This window comes from Alligator mississippiensis, chromosome 2 (genome assembly GCF_030867095.1).
Source record: "Alligator mississippiensis isolate rAllMis1 chromosome 2, rAllMis1, whole genome shotgun sequence".
Taxonomy (NCBI): Eukaryota; Metazoa; Chordata; order Crocodylia; family Alligatoridae; genus Alligator; species Alligator mississippiensis.
Window position 1 is genome coordinate 146,503,854 of NC_081825.1, and position 18,089 is coordinate 146,521,942.

The 18,089-nt window shown below is 42.1% G+C and overlaps 1 protein-coding gene across 7 annotated transcripts in view; it reads right to left on the reverse strand.

Moving 5' to 3' along the window:
• LIN54 (lin-54 DREAM MuvB core complex component) overlaps window positions 1–18,089 on the reverse strand; it is a 72,660-nt gene that overhangs the window by 23,986 nt on the left and 30,585 nt on the right. For 4 of the 7 annotated variants that reach the window (XM_059722236.1, XM_019483940.2, XM_059722235.1 and 1 more), the window contains 3 exons: window positions 12,097–12,217; window positions 6,648–6,793; window positions 2,273–2,431 (listed from right to left, as the gene is read on the reverse strand). In XM_059722236.1, the coding sequence (XP_059578219.1) occupies window positions 2,273–2,431; window positions 6,648–6,793; window positions 12,097–12,217 (426 nt within the window). Of the gene's footprint in view, window positions 1–2,272; window positions 2,432–6,647; window positions 6,794–12,096; window positions 12,218–15,427; window positions 15,479–18,089 lie in introns of those variants that run through there. The other 3 variants (XM_059722237.1, XM_014596329.3, XM_006271158.4) reach the window with 3 other exon arrangements.

Genomic DNA, 18,089 nt, shown 5'->3' on the forward strand with positions numbered 1-18,089 from the left:
TGTACATGCGCGCACACACACACGGACGTTCAATATGTAAAACGTTGTAAGTGTAAGGTGATAAGTGCATTTTTAACAAAATTTTGTAAATAAATAAATAGTAATTAAGAAGGGTTTCCCCATCAGTATGTTTGCCCAATATGGGCCATATGTTTTATGGCCATGCTCAGTGTTGCCAGCATTTAGTCAAATTCATTATTAAGCACAGGCTGCTTTTGGCAGCAGTTTAATGATAGACAATGTATTCAATGAGGTTTCTTTGTATGGGAATGTAAGATGAGGAGCTTTCCTCCCCCATGATAAGTGAGGCATAAAAAAATCTCAGTAAATACAGTATATTTAAAAACAGGGAGGGGGACCCCCCCAAAACCCAGCAAGAACAACAACTAACAGAAGGGACCAACTAACGGAGTCATATGACACTGTTTTGTATTCTATCACAAGAGGTCCCAGAGCTAATTCCCAAACTTCAGGATGGGCAAGCTGATCCAGACTCCACGATTCCCTAAATTCCGAAGTATAAAGCCTCTTTTATGTATGTGAGCATGTATTATACTCAAGCTTTCCGGGCTATCAAGCAAATAGCTGCTATATGAAAATCCATCATCATCATCTATAATCTGCAAGGGAGTCTCATCTAATATAGGCATAGCAGTCTGGAAAAACACTCTTCTCTTGTGTACCAGAAAGAATCAGGGATGGCTTTTCTCATTTTCAGCATGGACTCCTCTTGTGAGTGAAAAATTAACTTATCCTACAAATGGGGGGTACATGTGATGCTGGATAAAGCAAGGAAAGTTAAGAGTGAGTTCAGCAAATGTCAGATTCCAACACTTTTTTTTGTTTTGTTTTTTTTAAAGCAATCAGAAATCCCCTACATTAATTTAACAGGATCTTCAAGATCAAGGCTCTTAGAGACAATACAACATATGGTTGTATTGTCACAGCACACTGAGATAAATGCTGCTGCAAAGTGACGCCTCAACTCTCTATCCACACTTTTGTTCATTTGTCAGTCTTTACTATTTAGACATATTGACTGTCATCTGATTTTGAAATTCCAAGTTATTCAACCATGCTCTGAGATCTTTTCTACTAGTCCTTACCGAAACAAAACTATACATAACAGATAATACCACCTATCTGATAATGCTCAAATAGTACAATCATGATGAAAGTAACAAATACCTTCAGTTATAAGAGTGATATGTGGCAGAAGGGCTGGGTACTGAGGCTACTGGCTCTTGCAATACAAAGCCAAAGGCTAGTGACTTGATCCTTACTATAGGCTCAACTGTACAGTCACTCTGGGGACAAAAATACCATTATGTTCAAAGACTGTTCCACATATGAAGTGGCTGCACAGTTGGGATCTGGAATAGGGGCAGCTTAATAGCCAAAACAGAAAACCAAACCAACAGAAAAACAAAGAGAAAAATTAACAGACCTGACATCAAACAAGCAACAAATCAATTGGCTGTTTTGAATGAAAAGTCTGTTTCCCAGAGGGATTACATGGTCTTGCTCTATATTTTAATGCAACACTCCTCCTTCATTTACCACACGATGTGAAAGATTGGATGGGAAAAATAATAATAATCATAAATTCCCCCATAATTAAGGCTGTTGCTGCTACTATATTGTATTCAGCAGCCTGAAAACCTTGATTAACCTTCATTGGATGAACCTCTTCCAAACATCTGTATGTTTGAACACCACTACCATTTGACAGAAGAAAGTTTCATGCCAAGTAATGGTACGGCTCTACAAATCAGGGTCTGATCCATGGAAAACAGGACCTACACATACCTGTACACACAACGCATCAAAGTCCTGAATTCTGAACATAATAATGGTATTATGTACTATATTTAAAAGGATAAAAAGTAACCTATACAAGCAAATTTTGTTAGGTCAACCCCCCCCAAAACAGACTTTCTACAGTTACTGGCAAAACAAGATCAGAAGCTGTCTCGCACGTTTAATTGCTTTATCTTCTGTTATTCCAGCTAATGGGCGATTCAACTTCCTAGTTTTGATACACTTTTTTTTGGTTGGCCTCCTTAGTGCAATCAGAGTTAATAGCATTCATCTTTAGAGGGTGAAATTGCCTTCTTCACAGGGTGATGCTTATGTTGTTTGGCACAACTCATTAACACGCACACAGTGACAGCTTGCTAACAAGTGGCATCTGGCTACCCTGTCAATGGAAAGAGAAGCTGGGACATGATAGAAGAGAAAACCATAGAGCATAAGGAAAGTCACTATATACCTGAGCAGTTGTGTGGTTGACTAAGGCCTTGCCAGGGGAAGAGGATGTTGGCTGCTGCACTGTCAGGATCTGCTGTCCTAAGGCTACATTCAGGGGAACACCCACAGCCTTCTGGGGGGAGTTTGAAGGCTGAGAGGCCACTGACACCACTGTTAGCTGCTGAACAAAATGAAGAAGCTAGTTAAAAATTATTAAAAACAAAACAAAAAAAATCATCACTGCACAGCACACAATTTCAATTTCATGCTACTAGAGATCCATCAGTGCACTGCCAGCAAACACATAGTTTGCTGCAATGTATCCTGTCCCTCTCCCAACTTAATTAAGAATACCAAGTTTACCAAAACTCCATCCAACAGAATTGTAATACCTCCTGAGTGCAGGTGGACACATACATGAACACATATTAGAACAAATGATATTGCCACAGTACATGCAAAGTAAAAGGCAGCTTAGAAAGGCAATAGGGATATTACTTGGAAAACCTTTTATATGGTAGCCTAAGACAAAATTTCCAAATTGCGTTTTCTAGTGAACATCTTTATACATAGCATCCATGCATTTTCTCTTTCCTCACAAACAGAAAAATGGGGAAAAATCCACCCAGATTTCAGATTTACAATGTTAACAGATTCAGAATAAAGGGATTTCATTGGTATTTCCTAAACTCAGTTTTAGATATATGTATGCAAGCCGGAGAGGCCAGATTTTCTTAACAGATTTTTGGAGAGAACAAAGTATTTAAATTGCTTGTGTTGTAAATCTGTTACTTTTCAAACCCTCAACATCCTACTATTTTGTTTCATCTGCTTTCTTTTTTATATACGAGATCCCTGAAGTCATTACATTGTGTGCATTTCTGTCTCTTCTGCAGTATACTCAAAATAATTGAAAGAACCTTTTGACTGGTAATTTTCTATCGCTTATTTTATGTAGATTTTATCCTCTCCACACACACACACACACTCACACACACACACACACACACACCACTTGAGACAGAATAACAATCCCCCCATATTTGTGCAATGCTACATTGATCCCTTAGTAATGCCAATGAAGGAAAACTTCTCATTCTTACATCACTGCCTTCAGTGGCATGAATCCGAAACAGAGCATGAGAGACACACAAGACACCTCTCTACAGATCTCTCTTCCCTATCCTCTCTCCAACAATGTCCCTCACTCCCATGGCTACTTAAGTCTAAAAACATAGGGTATACAAAGGAGGAGTCAACAAGAAGTCCACCCTGTGGCACATGCAGCCCCCCTAACTTTATGGTGTATAAGTTTTTCTCCCTACCCCTTCCCTCAGTACTCTTTATCTGTACCAAGTCTCCCATCCTGATTCTACTGAAGAAAATAGCAAAACTGCTCATTTCAAATAATGGAGCCTGGTATAACACACACCTCAGAGCAAGGAACAGTTATTTAATTTCTCTGTGCACTGGTCCTTCATACAAGTGTTCCATAAACTGGCTGTTTTCATATGCAAATTATTCATGTAATTGATGCACTTAGAAAGTGTCAAAACACTAATAGCTACTATAGTGTGCTTGTGTTTGCAATCACTAGAGATATATGGGGTAGAAGTTTCAGAGACGTAGTGGTTTTTATTTAATTTCTGCAGGATCCAGATAAAACGGAAAGAAAAGATGGAAAAGGCATCCAAGCCAGCGAAGGACTGTTTCACGATGTTAAATGGTCTTGGAATAACATACATTAGACTGGATGACTCAAGGAATGGGTCTTTTATAACTTCTCTTAGGAAGCGTCAAATATGCCTTAATTTCTACCTTTTGGATTGGATTTAAAAAAGAGTTTGTGAAAAAAAATCATTGTAAATACTGTCTATGCATATGCAAAGGTTTCAATAGTTATGACAGACTGTTTAATCAATCAACAATTCGTACTAGACACAGGGTGAAAGACATCATGGAAAAAAATAGAACCAGTGCCTCTTTAAAGAGCTGTTTTCCATTTAACCTTACAGCAAGCACAAAGATTTGAAAGGAAGTTAATTAGCATTTCAAAAAGGTACTTTTGTTCCAGCCTCAAGTACCTGGGAATAGGGGACCCTGAGATACCAATGCAGGCTGAGAGGTCATTATTGTGCGCTACATGGAAGAGGAAAGGGGAGGCTAGGACAGGAAACGAACTGCAAGGAATATAGGAGAAATAACCACAGGCGATTTATCCAAACTGTATAAAAGAAAACATTACTGAACTGATTGAAGAATCATGAGGTAGATGTTACAAAAATGTCACCTCTCATCAGAAGTCACTGTTATAAAAACGTCTAAGAAAAAATGTCTGGGATTATACCAAACCCCTTTAAAAATCAACAAGGCTCAAGAATGACACCTTCCCTGGAGACTTTGGGCTTTTTATTTACAGTCTTCTACCACCATTCTACCTGCCTCTCCACTGAGAGCTGTTAACTGCAGAAGCACAGAGATAGGACCGACACTTTGGAAATAGGAGAGATGTTAAAGAAAAAAGCTAGTGTAGATAAGGCTTAACAAATTGTTAAGGAAGGAAAAGGGAAAAAGAACTGGGAACAAAGATGTACTCATCAGCTGGGTCCATCTTTGCCTTCATACTGAGGCAAGAGTACCCATCATTCATACACATTCAATAAGGTTTATAAAGCCATTGATTTTACAACTATTTTCACTGTATATTCCTCTCAGAACTTGTTTTTTTCCCCCTGAGATTAAGCCTGAGCACCTGGAACAATACACATTTAGACCAGGGCTAGGCAAAATACAGCCCGTGGGTCAGATCTGGCCCATGGCACTCTGAATGGGGCTTAGCCCTGTCTGCTCCTGCCCAGGGCAGCCCTTGCTGTGCTTCTGCCTGTCCTGGCCCCAGCCAGCATGCACAGCTTCCTGGTGGGGCTGTTCTTGGTGCAGCTACCTCCTGGGTACTGTTCGGCTCCTCCACCCCCGTCTCCAGAAGCTCCTCCTTTTCCTGCCCCTGCTGCACCACTCTAGGCAGACAGTGCAGGGAAGCTGTGGGGATGTGAGCCAGGCAGCAGATGCCCAGCTGAGGGGGTGGGGGGGCTGCAGCTGGGTGGCACCTGCTTCAGTGCACGGGGCTCTAGCTCTCAGCTGCCTTCCACCCACGCAGCTGCCCACAGGTGGATACTCATCATGTCAGAATGAGCTATTATTTTGAGCTACTATGGCCTCTACATACACTACTCAAAAAAACATAAGATCAGGACAAAAAATATTTTTTGAAATCCATCTGGATGTGAAATCTGTCTGGATGAATAGCTATCTAGTTATAGCTGTCCACAGTAGGTACTATTACCATATTTTCACATATAACAAACCCCCAGATATAAACACACACCCTTAGTTTTAGAAGGCCCCAAGAAGGAAAGAAGTTCTTACTCTGGAGTACAGGCAAGCACCCAAGGCCTGGGGTCTTCTGTGCGGCAGGGCCTGACTGCACACAAGTTCTGGGGCCACTCAGCAGGGTCTGACCTGGCACATGGCTCTGCAGCCAGAGTGCAGTCCCAGATTCAGTGTGCCAGATCCAACAGGCCACACCAGCCTGATCCGGGCACATAGTTGGGAAGGGTGGCTCTCCATGGGTCCAGAAATTTGGAGACAGTAGTGGGAGTGATGGCACTTAACTGTTGTAGCTCCCACAGCAATTACCACATCAACACCAAATTTTGTGTATAATGCACACCCAATTTTCCCCAGATAGTTTGGGGGAAAAGATACAAGTTATATGAGAGAAAATATAGTACCACACCTTGCTACCAGATTGGGGGAGGGGCAGGTAGCTGGTTTCCCTTGAGAAACCAGTTACTCCTGAATAAGCCACAGGCAGATTAATACCTACACCAATTTTCCTGAAGGTCATTCTATACCAGATTTGAATTAACTACACTATGGTAGGGCTATATGTCAGCTTTCAGAGTAGCACATCCAACCTTAGAGATTTTTGAGGGGTGGGGTTATTTTTATTTTTGTGGAGTCACCAAGATCTATTCTTGAAAATGAAACAGCCTTTTGACAACTCATGACAGCAGGTCTGGAAGAAAATGTTATCTATTCTAGATCATATAGCTTACTTGTGAGGGACCTGACAAAGCTAATAAACACAAGAAGTGTCAGGAAAGAAAAATCAGAGGTTAGAATAATGCACATTTTTAAAAACAAAACACAACAGAACCAATTAGGTTATATTTAGCTTTAAAGTAACTGCCAAGAACTGTAACAGATTAGCAGCACTTTGTGGCAACAGGCCCTTGAAGAGTTGGATGAGAACAAGGAAAAAACAACTTACAAAATAGGAACTTCAAGAACCAAACACAGAACAAGATGAAAGGGGGGAGCTACACTCAGGACCTTACCTTATTGGGGGACTTCAATGGAGAGATAGCTATCTTATTTGGTGTCTGTTGTGTTGCTGAACTTAAAGATGACCCAATAACTCCGCTCTCAGAAATTGTTATTGTCTTTGGTGGTGTTCCTGGAGCAGTCTGTGAAAGAACCCTACCTGAAGATAATAGACATTAACAATTTAATTAATCTTCTGTTTCTTTATAACAGCCTTTCAAGCAAAAGGTTATTTAGAAATCCTGGGTGCTAGCAGTCTCTTGGCCCCACCTCAAAAGGATATTTCCCTTGATATCAGTGGTGCAACACCAATGTTATGCAGGTCATGTTTAATAGGCAAGGAAATGCAACTTTAGAAGGAAAAAGCATTGCTTTGGATTGTTTTCCAAATAAATGTCACGTCTATATCTCTTGTGAAAAGGCAAATTTACGCTGGTATTTTAAATAGACTTCACTAAATATGCCTTACTCCTAGAACTAAGTTCTAGTCTTCTCTGTTCTACTCCAACATCACAGTACCCTATGCAAAAAAACCCCCAAACAAACCTAGTTTTGGCAACTGACTTACTACCAACAGCCTCAATGCCTGATATACAAGCATCCAGAAGAGCCTTTTCAGTTCTTTAGGAATCGGAGCACATTTAGAAAAGTGATCAGCACAATAAGGGATCTTTTCTGGGGATACTGTTTTTAAAAATAAATAATGGAATTTCTTAGAGGAATTAGAGAACTACTTTGCAGGTTTATCTGTATAATCAAGCTGCAATTTTATTCCTTTAGGTTTGATTTCTCATATGTTGGTATTTGTAAATAAGTGAGTAATGTTGCTGTAAAACATGCCATACACAGGTGCAACTTGAATACACAAACTGTTCTTTCCAAAGCAGCCAGTGTAATCAAGCTTAAACATCAACTGGCATCACCATCTCATTTGTATTTGAGAACAGGGAGGGTTCACAGAATCACTTCCTTTAAAGATTAACACCAGCAAGTTAAAGTCTGACTACACCCTGATGCCACAGAAGAGAACACAGGACAGACAGGATGGGAGCAGAAGACTTGTCTGGAGCTAACTTCATGCTAGGTAGAGAATTTTCCAGTTAGGGATACAACTGCTCCCCTTCCCTCCACAATGCTCACATTAATTATGCAATACTTCTGTACTTTTACCAGCTTCTTAGCAACAGCCAAAACCAATATTACTCCTTTTGGACCCAAGTAGTTAGCCAAAATTTGGAGTTCTGCAGTTGCTTTAGGTAGGTGAAGAACTTGGCAGCATCTTTCATAGGATTCTATTTATTTATAAATAATATACAGAGTCCAGTTTCTCCAAACATCAGGAATCAAAACAGCAAGAGATAGTTCCTTTGGTCATAGCTCCAAATTCCTTTCTATCTCTCTCTCGGCTTTTTCTCAAGGCTGTATTTACCAGTCCCACACACCTCCTTACCAGATTGGGAGGGGGTGCACCTCTTTCTTTCTGGGATATTTTTCACATGACATCTCTCTCATACATCCCCTGTCCTAAGAAGAACATACTGTGAAGCCCATCCAACCACATTTGCCATCGCTTTGGTTTTTGGATGGAGACTACCATTGTTCCCATAAAGGACTTGTGTCTTAATTTTTTCCCAAATGAAAGAGAGCTTCTTGATGTGCAGTTTCTACACATTTTAACCCAACTTATGATACCATTTTTAGTCACATGCAAGGGATACAATTAGGCCTACACTTTGCCAGCCTCTGTCATGTTATATTACTTTTTATAAATGAGGTAAGGATTTCCTAGGGTGATATCTTTTACTGTGTGAACTATGTAGTTGGGATAGAGTTAGACAAACTTTTGAATGCAGGACATTCCTCCTCAGGTCATGTTTTATAGCTCCACAAAAAATCTTGCTCTAGCAGGCTCTAGAGCAAAACTGCAACTGTTGTTTCCCAGAGGGACACAAACTAGTTCTAGGAATACATGGAGCAGAGAAGGACTGAGGTGGCTAAAGAAATGCATCCCTCCAGATCAACATGAACCTCCCTCCATGACAGATGGTTCTGTGCTTGTAGATGAAGTGGCAGGTAGCTCTTCAGGAATGATCTGCCTCTCTTCACTGTGCTCCTGCAGCAGCCCATAGAAACAGGTCATGTATACAGGGCCACACAATGCAAGCTGCAGCTCATCAGCCCAAATTTCCCTTCTTCCACAACCGTTACCTGAATTCTATGGGAACGGGGAGCCAAGGCTAATCAAACAACCAATGGAAGATCACCCAGGGCAATTTATGGCTTCTGGGTCCTGATCTAACATTCAGTGAAGTCATGAAAAACAATGTCAACTAATTTCTGTGGGAGCTGGATCAGGACTTAATGGGGAGGGGGAAATGGTGAGAGTACAAAGAAGTATAAGGCTAAAAGAAATAAAAGGGAGTACTGGCCATTGGGTCAGAAAACAGACCACTGGTTCTTAACCTTCTCAGATTCAGTGCACCCTTGATAGACTCCAGGTATCCCTCAAAGTGCCAGCTCTTATTTTTCACTTTTTTGACTTCAGAAAAATACTACAGCAATTCTGTTGCAAAGAACTCAGGAAGACCCCAGCAAGTCAGAGTGTTTTTAACACCATGAATTCCTATTGGAAATCTATGGATTGATCTTGTGGATTGTGTGTGCACACCTAACAGTGCTAACATTGTATGACACTTTGCAGTACCCTTGAAAGGATCTCAAGGCACCCTGGTTAAGATTCACTGGAGACACCGAGATGTCAACAAAGCACCACTACACAAACTTAATGTCAAAGGGAACTCCAATTGGAACAACATACCACTCCCCAAACTACAGCAATGTACTTGTTGCACAAAGGCACCAAATAAAAGAAATGTAATTTGTTACATAAGCCAGGGTTGAAAATAAAAAAAAAGAGAAAACAATAACAAAAATATTAAGCAGTAAGAAGACAGGTAGGTCAGAGTGCTGCAGTCCCCCAGAAATGGCACTACCCTAGCAGAAAATTCCTCTCCCCTGTAAGTACATTACAAACCTGATTCTATCAACATGTTCTCTAACATATGCCATGTCAGTAACAAAACAACAATGTTGCCAGCCACCCTCAAATTAATATATATTCTTACAAATAAAGCATAAGAATATTACCTTCCATAATGTTTCCAGTATGTTTTTCTAAAGACAGCAGCTTTTCCCTCCTCTGTCCTTTCCCTAAGTACCTCCTCCCATTCTCCCTTCTTAAGTGGAAGGTTGGCCACTTAAATTTACTTCATACATCATGAAATTGAAGTAAAAGTTAATACAGTCCCACTCAACTTTAAAAAATATTAGATAGTAAGCAAAAGCCATGTGTCACACTTTCCCTGTAAGCTGACAATCAGAAACTCTCAGAGCTGGCAAAGTGGGTAGATGCATCTTTAAAAATATTTTTCTTTTTTCAGAGAAGCAGTTGAACCTACCAGTGATACTTCTCTTGCAGGGACTGGAGAAAAGTAGTCTTGATTCTCTAGCATATTGGTTTAAAAGAAAAAAAGTTAAAATAGGATTTTTTATTTTTTTTAACTGAATTGTGTGTCAGTTTCAATTCTGTGTTCTGATGTGAGATGTTCCATCAGTTTAGGGGACAAGCTTCACAGAAATATTAATGATATGCTATTATACATACTGTTTTTCTTATCATTCAGATCTTTCCTAATTTCCAATATTTCATGCATTGTTAATGGAAATGGAATAAGGTTGCAGGGTTTATTTTGTTTTTAAAGAAAGCTGAATTAGAAGTTGTATGAAACAGTTTGATTTCCATGTAGAAAAGTATACAGCCAAATTTTAGATGGGGAATTGTGAGTGAGGACAGAGGGGAAAGAAAAGTAAAAGCTACTTTCTTTCAGGAAAGCAAGGAAATCTTCTAAAGACAAAGGAATGCAACTTACCCTGAGAAACAGGGGTAGGTGCAGGGAACAGGCAGCACCACAAGGCAGCAATGTAACAAGGCAGGGCACCTGTGCTACAGGGGCAGCAGCTTCCGGTTCCAATGCTGCTGCCATCACAGCTATAGCAAAAGCTGTTTTCTTTGCATTTCCCACCCTTGTGGGCACCCAGGGCACTTGCCCCCATCGCCCTGCCCTAGTTACACTACTGCCACAATGGCTGCAATTCTCATTATACAAAGCTTTCATTAAGTAAAAAGTCAACAGCAATCTTTGTACAGATGGATTTGTTTTTTTTAAAGACAAATACAGTCACCATCTTGCTTAGTCTTCGCAAGAGTGTAGGCTTCAGTGGCTCTTTCAGCATGGCCACCTACTTGTGAGCACCTCTGCACACAACATATTTGTACAATTGCATGAAAAGGGTACAGTAAACTTTCAAAAGTCACACTCTTATTTGAAATATTTTACCAGACAATTGTTGAACGTCTGTATGTTAAGTGGAAGAGATGGGGTGGTAGAGGGGGTTGCTTTTTCTAGTTTGTTTACTTTGCACATTTGCTATAAGTTTTTGCACAGCAAGTTTAGTCTATTGCCTTGCTTTGTATAACTTCATTTAGTAGTAGGGAAAAGAAAAAGTATTTTGTGAAAAATAATTGAAGATGAACTGAACAACCATAACTATTAGCCAGAAGACTCAGCACCATAGCTACTTTTTAACTTATTTTCTGAAATTAGATGTATGATTAGGTGTCCAGATGATTGTATTGTTGGGACTGCTATTATAGCACAGGATTCAAAAATAAAAGTGTGGCCCAACACACTTACTAAAAACCAGCTCCAACTCTGTGCTGACACGACTGGCTCCCCCAGACTCAAAGAATTCATTCCAGACTTACAGCTGGGGTGCCCAAACTGCCACAAGCAACATGGGCAGCTTTTGTGCGTGGTATGTGGCACAAGGAGCACAGGGCAGGGAGAAGAAAGCAGTAGCAGCTGGTCAGGCAAAGAAGGGTACAGGACTGTCACTCAAGGAGGGTATAGGGCTAATTTGTGGCACACCTGCCAAAAAGGTTGTCCCCACTGCTTTAAGCAAAAAAACCCAACATTGTTAATAAAGTTGCAGTTCACTGGTTCTTATTTACATGACTGTTTGCAACAATTTCAAACTGCTTGAATCTCGGACACAGGAATTTTGCATAAAAAGTAATGCTGATTTGTCCACATCTGACTGGTTTAGTTTTTATTAGCTATTTTCAAACATCCAACTAAAGATGAAGCAAGCAGCAGTTTAAATGACTGAACTATAGTATATCCCAGCTGCACATTTCCTTCTCCTTTTAACATTAAGCAGTCAAATGTCAATCTATGCATATTCTATTAAACTTTGGATATTCTGAAATATTTTATGCTTTGGGTGGTATCAAAAGCTACACACATTCAATCAGAGACCAGACAGATTTTTATTCTGCATCTTCCTCACTCTCCACAGCCTTTGAGAAAGAGTACAGCAAAACAAGTCTAAAAGTAGTACAACCTGCAATGACTGGTGACACTTGAGTGGTCTGTCCTGTAACTGCTTTGCTATTAATTGGCTTTGCAAAGATCAGCTTGGTGATCACTGGGCCAGATGTTGGGGTTCGGGTCTTCTTAGCAATCTGAAAAAATGAACAAGAGAGACAATTCTGGAATAACTTCAGAGTTCAGAAACTTCAAGCACATTGTTGCTAAATCCACAGCAATCTTGAGGGTACTGTCCATACAATTAAGCAGGTGACTCGGCCATAACTTTCTAGTTCCTTCCTGCTAACTCCCCATCTTTTTCCCCTAAGCACAGATTTAGGTGTCCATAGTGTCACTTTAAAGAACCAGTCCAAACAACCTGAAGAAAAGAGTCGCCAAACTTACACTTCATTTTAATAAGGTACATATCTTAAAAAAAAAAAAAAGCCTGGTCTTCAAGCAGGACAGACCTTTGAAATTGCTTCTATGTTCACACAGAGAACAATTTAACATGTGAGAGTACTTTAAATATCAAGACATGTTCTTTTTTTTAAAATTCTAAACACAAGACACCCAGGGGAGAAGATCAGCATTCTGCTACAGACAAAAACTAGCTCATTTCCACCACCCCCCAACACTAAAACATGCTCTCTATACCTGTGAAGCTTGATCCAGTCTTCCGAAATAAAGCTGGATTACAGAGGGGGTATTTCAAACAACTGAGGCAGCTCAGATCCACTTGAAGGTTTTATAAAAAGGGTTGGAGAATATGCAATAAATCAACCTTTTGCTCTCCCTATTCAATTTTTGAAAAAAATCAAAACCTAACCTCCAAAATTGAGCTATAGGATGTATTAAACTATGATGGTCACTGGTGACTACAAGCTGGATACCAAAGAGGTCTTGGTTAGTTATTATAACTAGGGACAATTTTGCTCTCAGTCTGATAACTGAACTTCTCAAGGTAGTCTTTAGAGGTATCAGATATATCTGTATTGATAGCTAGCTAGCTACCTAGATAGAGATAAGGTTGTTGACACCTGACCTAGACAGTACTCCAACCAAAATTTAGCTCCAACATTTACTAGTGATTTAGATCAAGCCTGTCATTTTTCTACTCGGTGGGTGCATCTACAGGCCATGTGATAAACTCCACAGCAGTTTGCACTAGAATTAACTGTTCCCAGGTACAGCATTCATGTGTGCACCTAGGACTGCAGCAAGTAGTGCCAGGGTGAACCAACCCCAGGCTGCCAAGGGGACAGGAAGGGGCCAGCCCCGGGCTCCAGGTGCAATTAACAGACTTGGTTAGCATCTACACATGCATTTTGGCACATTAAAAGTACTCTGCCATAGGATAGCACTGTCCCCAACAGTACTATACTACAGTGAAGTTGATTAGTTCACTGCACCCTAATACCAGTACACATGTAGACTGTGACACTTTACTGTGGAGCTAATTAGTCAACTCCACAGTAAACCACACATGTAGATGCACCCAGTGACACCAGACTTATACCACTATTGCACTGACTTGAATAAGTGACAATGATACAAAACTTGTGTCTGACTGGAGACTAAAGCCATGTAACAGGAAACCAGACCCACAGAGAAGAAAATCCACAACAAGACAAGCATTTGGAAATGCAAGTTAGGATTTTGTATTGCCACGTGGAAAGAAATCTAGAGAAAGTTGCTCCCAAATAATGTTCTGTGGTGTCCCCAAGAAAATGCTGACTACAAACATTTAGATTTTATTTTAGGCAGTTTTTACATTATTTTGGGTCAGAACACCACTCACCCAGAGACCTTCAGACCAGAGATAGCAATGAGGCCATTTCAGTTCACAGTAGCGATATGAGCAATATCAACAGCACCACTGGAGAAAACAGAGGTCACATACAGTTATAGCTGTGGGAGGCACCAAGCCTGGAATTGTCTGAAAAAAAATCATTCTAGCATCCTTTCCACAGAACTGTTACTGTCTTGACATAGAAACCTCCCTCATAAAACAAACCTTGCCTCTGTACTCCTTCAGCTGTACTCAGGCAACAGCAGCAAACCTAAAAAAAAACAACTTTGAAACTAGACAGAGAAAACAGATCACATTTAAGGAGGAAACCATGTACTCTTCTCCATTATTGAGCAAAAACTATCCTGGGAAAGTCTCTTCTTTACACAGCTCATGCATAAAAGGCAGCTGTATATTTCCTCAAATGCACTATACATATACACCAGTGGTGCTTTCTGCCCCACAAACCAGAGGGGAGGTGCTAGTCCCTTCTACAGCCCTGCCTGGGTGCAATCTGACCACCTGGCAACAAGCCCAGTCTGGGCCTGATCTGACCACAATGCTTGGAAATTTGGTAGTGGGGGAGGAAGGCAGTACTAATTGCCACCTTCCCCACTAAATTCCTGTGTACCTTCCCCACTGCCAAATTTCCTATCCATGGCTAGTCCCATGGGCCAGCTCTCATGGCTCCAGCAGCCAGTTGTTGAGCATCCACGTACTAAATCATTACTAGAGGTGCACCAATACACTGGTCCCATATTGGATTGGCACTGATAAAAGGAAAATTGACGGTATTGGCAACTGGCCTTTTTTTTGGCTGATGTGGCCGATAAATGCCACGTGCATGCGCTCAACTGCAGCGCAGAACACAGGCGGCCAGGAGAACAGCCTGGTAGCATAGAGAGCAGCCAGGTCTGCTTGGAAAGTCTGTTGTGAGGGAAGAGGCCGGGGGGGGGAACGGCAGGTCGAGGCCCCAACGATGAGGGAGGGAGTGGGGCTGGCACTGCACAGCCAAGGTGGGGCGTGGGATGGAGCCACAAATGGCTCATCCCAGGGGGTGCAACTCCTGCCACTACATTTACCCCGGGAAGGCGTGGGGGGCATGTGCCCCCAGATCTGTGCCTGGGGTGAGGGCTGGGGCAGTGCCAGGTTCTTCCCAGTGAGAGGTTGAACCAGGCTGTGCTTGGGGTGGGCAGTGGTGGTACTGGGAGGGGGGCCATGAGGGGGCTATGCCAGTTTTGGGGTGGCTGCAGCCCCCCCAACCCTTGTCCCAGCAGTGCCACTGCTGCTCCTGAATGCAGCCCAGCCCCCCGCCAGAAAGAGCTTGGTGCTGTCCCCAGCCCCAGCCAGCACAGTGGCAGCCCACCCAGGGTGCGCATAGCAGCAAGAGCCACCACCTCCTCCCCGCACCCCTGGACGAGCCACTCTCAGCTCTGTCCCATGCTCTGCCCTGGCTGTGCAGCGCCTGCCCCTGCACGGGCCCCAGCCCCACTCCTTCCGTCACCACGAGCCCTTGATCTGCCCCCCATGCCCCTTACCTCCCTACTTTCGCCTTTCCCCACAACAGACTTACCAGCTGAATGCTGCTCTCCAAGCTGCTCAGCTGCATGTTGGCAGTCAGATTGATATTGGGCGATAAGGCTCGTTTAAAAAAAAAAAAAAAAAAAAAAAAATTGGTCATTGGTATTGGCCCCAAAAAAATCTCTATTGGTGCACCCCTTATGATTACTTCACATTCTCTTCTTTACAGTTTCAGAAACTATAAAAAAAAAAAGTTTGCCGTACTTCAAAAAGCATGGAAAGAAAAACATAAAAAACTGTAAGCTAGACATCATACAGTGCTAAAACCTTTAAGTGAGTCAAAATTCCCAAAATGATTAGTTGGAACATTTAAAGGAAAAAAATAGCAAGTAAAAGCTGGAAGCACAACTATTATTTGGGGTTTATATCAAATAATCAAGAAAAAGCTGCCCAGCATTTAAAATTAATGGTAGCCGAAATTCTCTCTACAGATAACATGCTTATGGACACCAATTTAAAAAAAACTATTTATTGGTAAAACTGCTTCCACAACTTTGAAGAAGATAACATACATGCACTAACCTTGAATAGTATACTCAAAACATCTGCCCCCCTCCATTTTTACCTGTTGGACTCAGAATCACCACCCTCTCAAAATTCAGTCATGTCTTGTGCCAGGGTATTACTTTACTCAGTCACTTAGTTTCTGAAGTGACAAGCAGCATCAAAAAGCTAGACTGGAGAGCAGAATCTAGATCGTAAAGCAATGTACGTCACAATTCTCAAAAACCAGCAGTGCTTAACTTTTTGACTCACAAGCAAATGAATGGTGTGGGGACAGTCCATGGAATGGATCTGACCCCATGTGATGGAATCAGGACCCAGGGGCTGCGCCCCACATCTGCCCAGCCCCATACACTGGGAGCAGGACCCCACTGCCCAGCCCTGCTTGCTAGGATCAGGTTCCGTGTTGCCTGATCTAGTGCACAGGCCTATAACCCATGGAAGCTCCCCACATACCTATGGGACCAGATCTGGCCCATAAGCTGGCTGAGCAGCTCTGCTCTAAACTTTTTTTTTGCAGGTGCGCCACAAATTAGCCCTACAGCCCCTGAATGCCACTCCAATACCCTTCTTCTGCCTAATCTGATGCTGTGCTTTCAGTTCTCAACTGTATTCCCTGCCTGACACTCTCTCTGCTTTCTGCCCTGTGCTCCCCATCTGATCTGTTGCTGCTCTCTGCCCCTTGCCTTATCTGCTGCCGTACTGCCTTGTCCCCTCCCTAATCTGCAGCGTACCCCACACAGAGGCTGCTCATGCTACTTGTGGCAGTCGTACTTCAGGTTAGCCACCCCAGGATTAAAGAATGCTTAGTCTCTTTCCCCTGGTTTGGTGATCTACAACAGATGCCCACTAGGCTACAATCCTTGCTCTTCACCCCTCTGACCTTCACCCAGAGGTATTAACAAGCCTACTTCCATCCTCACACTACACCTCAGAACAAGTGCATAAGGCAATGGCATATATATGAGGAAAGGACAGTATTACTTACTAGTACAAAACCATTATAACTAAGGCAACATTTCATCCTTCCCCCCACCCCTTGCATGTGCTGTCTGTACAAGTTCTATCCACCTATGACAGTACTTCCAGTTCTTCATGCTTGTTTCCCATGCTTCTCATATGAATATATAAATATTGTTCAATCTCATTTCTTTAGAAAAGGTACACTTGATTCTCTAGCTCCCTCTCTTAGAGCCAGATTAAGATTTACAAGGCTAGTGGGAGGAAAAAAAAAAAATTATAAACTCAGAGCTTAGTCTATACTAGAAGTGGTATGCTGATACAACTGTACCTGGCAAACCCTTCTAGTGTAGCAAGAACTTGTTTTACTAATATATCTTATGCCACTTGCCTGAATGGAATAAACTGTACAAGCAAGAACAGTTTTGCTGGTGATTTTTTTTTTGTATCAACATAAGGTAAGTTAAACATATCACACCCCTAACTGAAAGTGCTATTCTGGCAAAAAAAATTTCAGTGTGGTTTTAGCCTTAGCTAGGCTTTTCACTAATCAAATATCCAGTTTTTCTCCATTCTCCACATAGTATCTGACAAAGTCTACAAAATGTCATACCCCTCTGAATGAATAAGTCTACAACAGGGGTGGGCAATTATTTCAGCTGGAGGGCCACTTAATGAGTTTTTGTGGCCCTTGACAGCTCACCAAAGTAGCCCTGCCCCTTGGTTTCCATCTTGAGACTAAAAATCTCACCCCCTAATCCCTGACCTTAGCCACTGGAAGTCCCTCCCCTTGCCCCCAGAAGTACTCCTGGAGGGGGGAAAGAGGTGCCAGGATCTGCAAGTGGCAGTAGGGAGCAGGAAAGGCAACCAGCTCCATTGCATGGGGCTTCCCTCTGGTAGTGCACAAGTCCAGGGAGCTGCACATGAGCCCTGTGTGACAAGAGGTGAGCCTGACTGGCTCAGCTCCTTGCTGCCACATGCATCTCCCAGAACAAGCTGGAGCCCCTGGGCGGCTGCACCCGTGCAGGCCACAAGCACCCCAAGTGCCTGCCGCCTGGTGCTGCTGCCAGCAGTGGGGACTGTGTCATGGGGGCAGGGGTTTCCCTACACCCCCACAGCCTGCCTACCTGAGCTCTGTAAGTAATCAACTTTTTCTAAAGTGAGATTCCAAAAGAGAAAGAGTAAGTCAG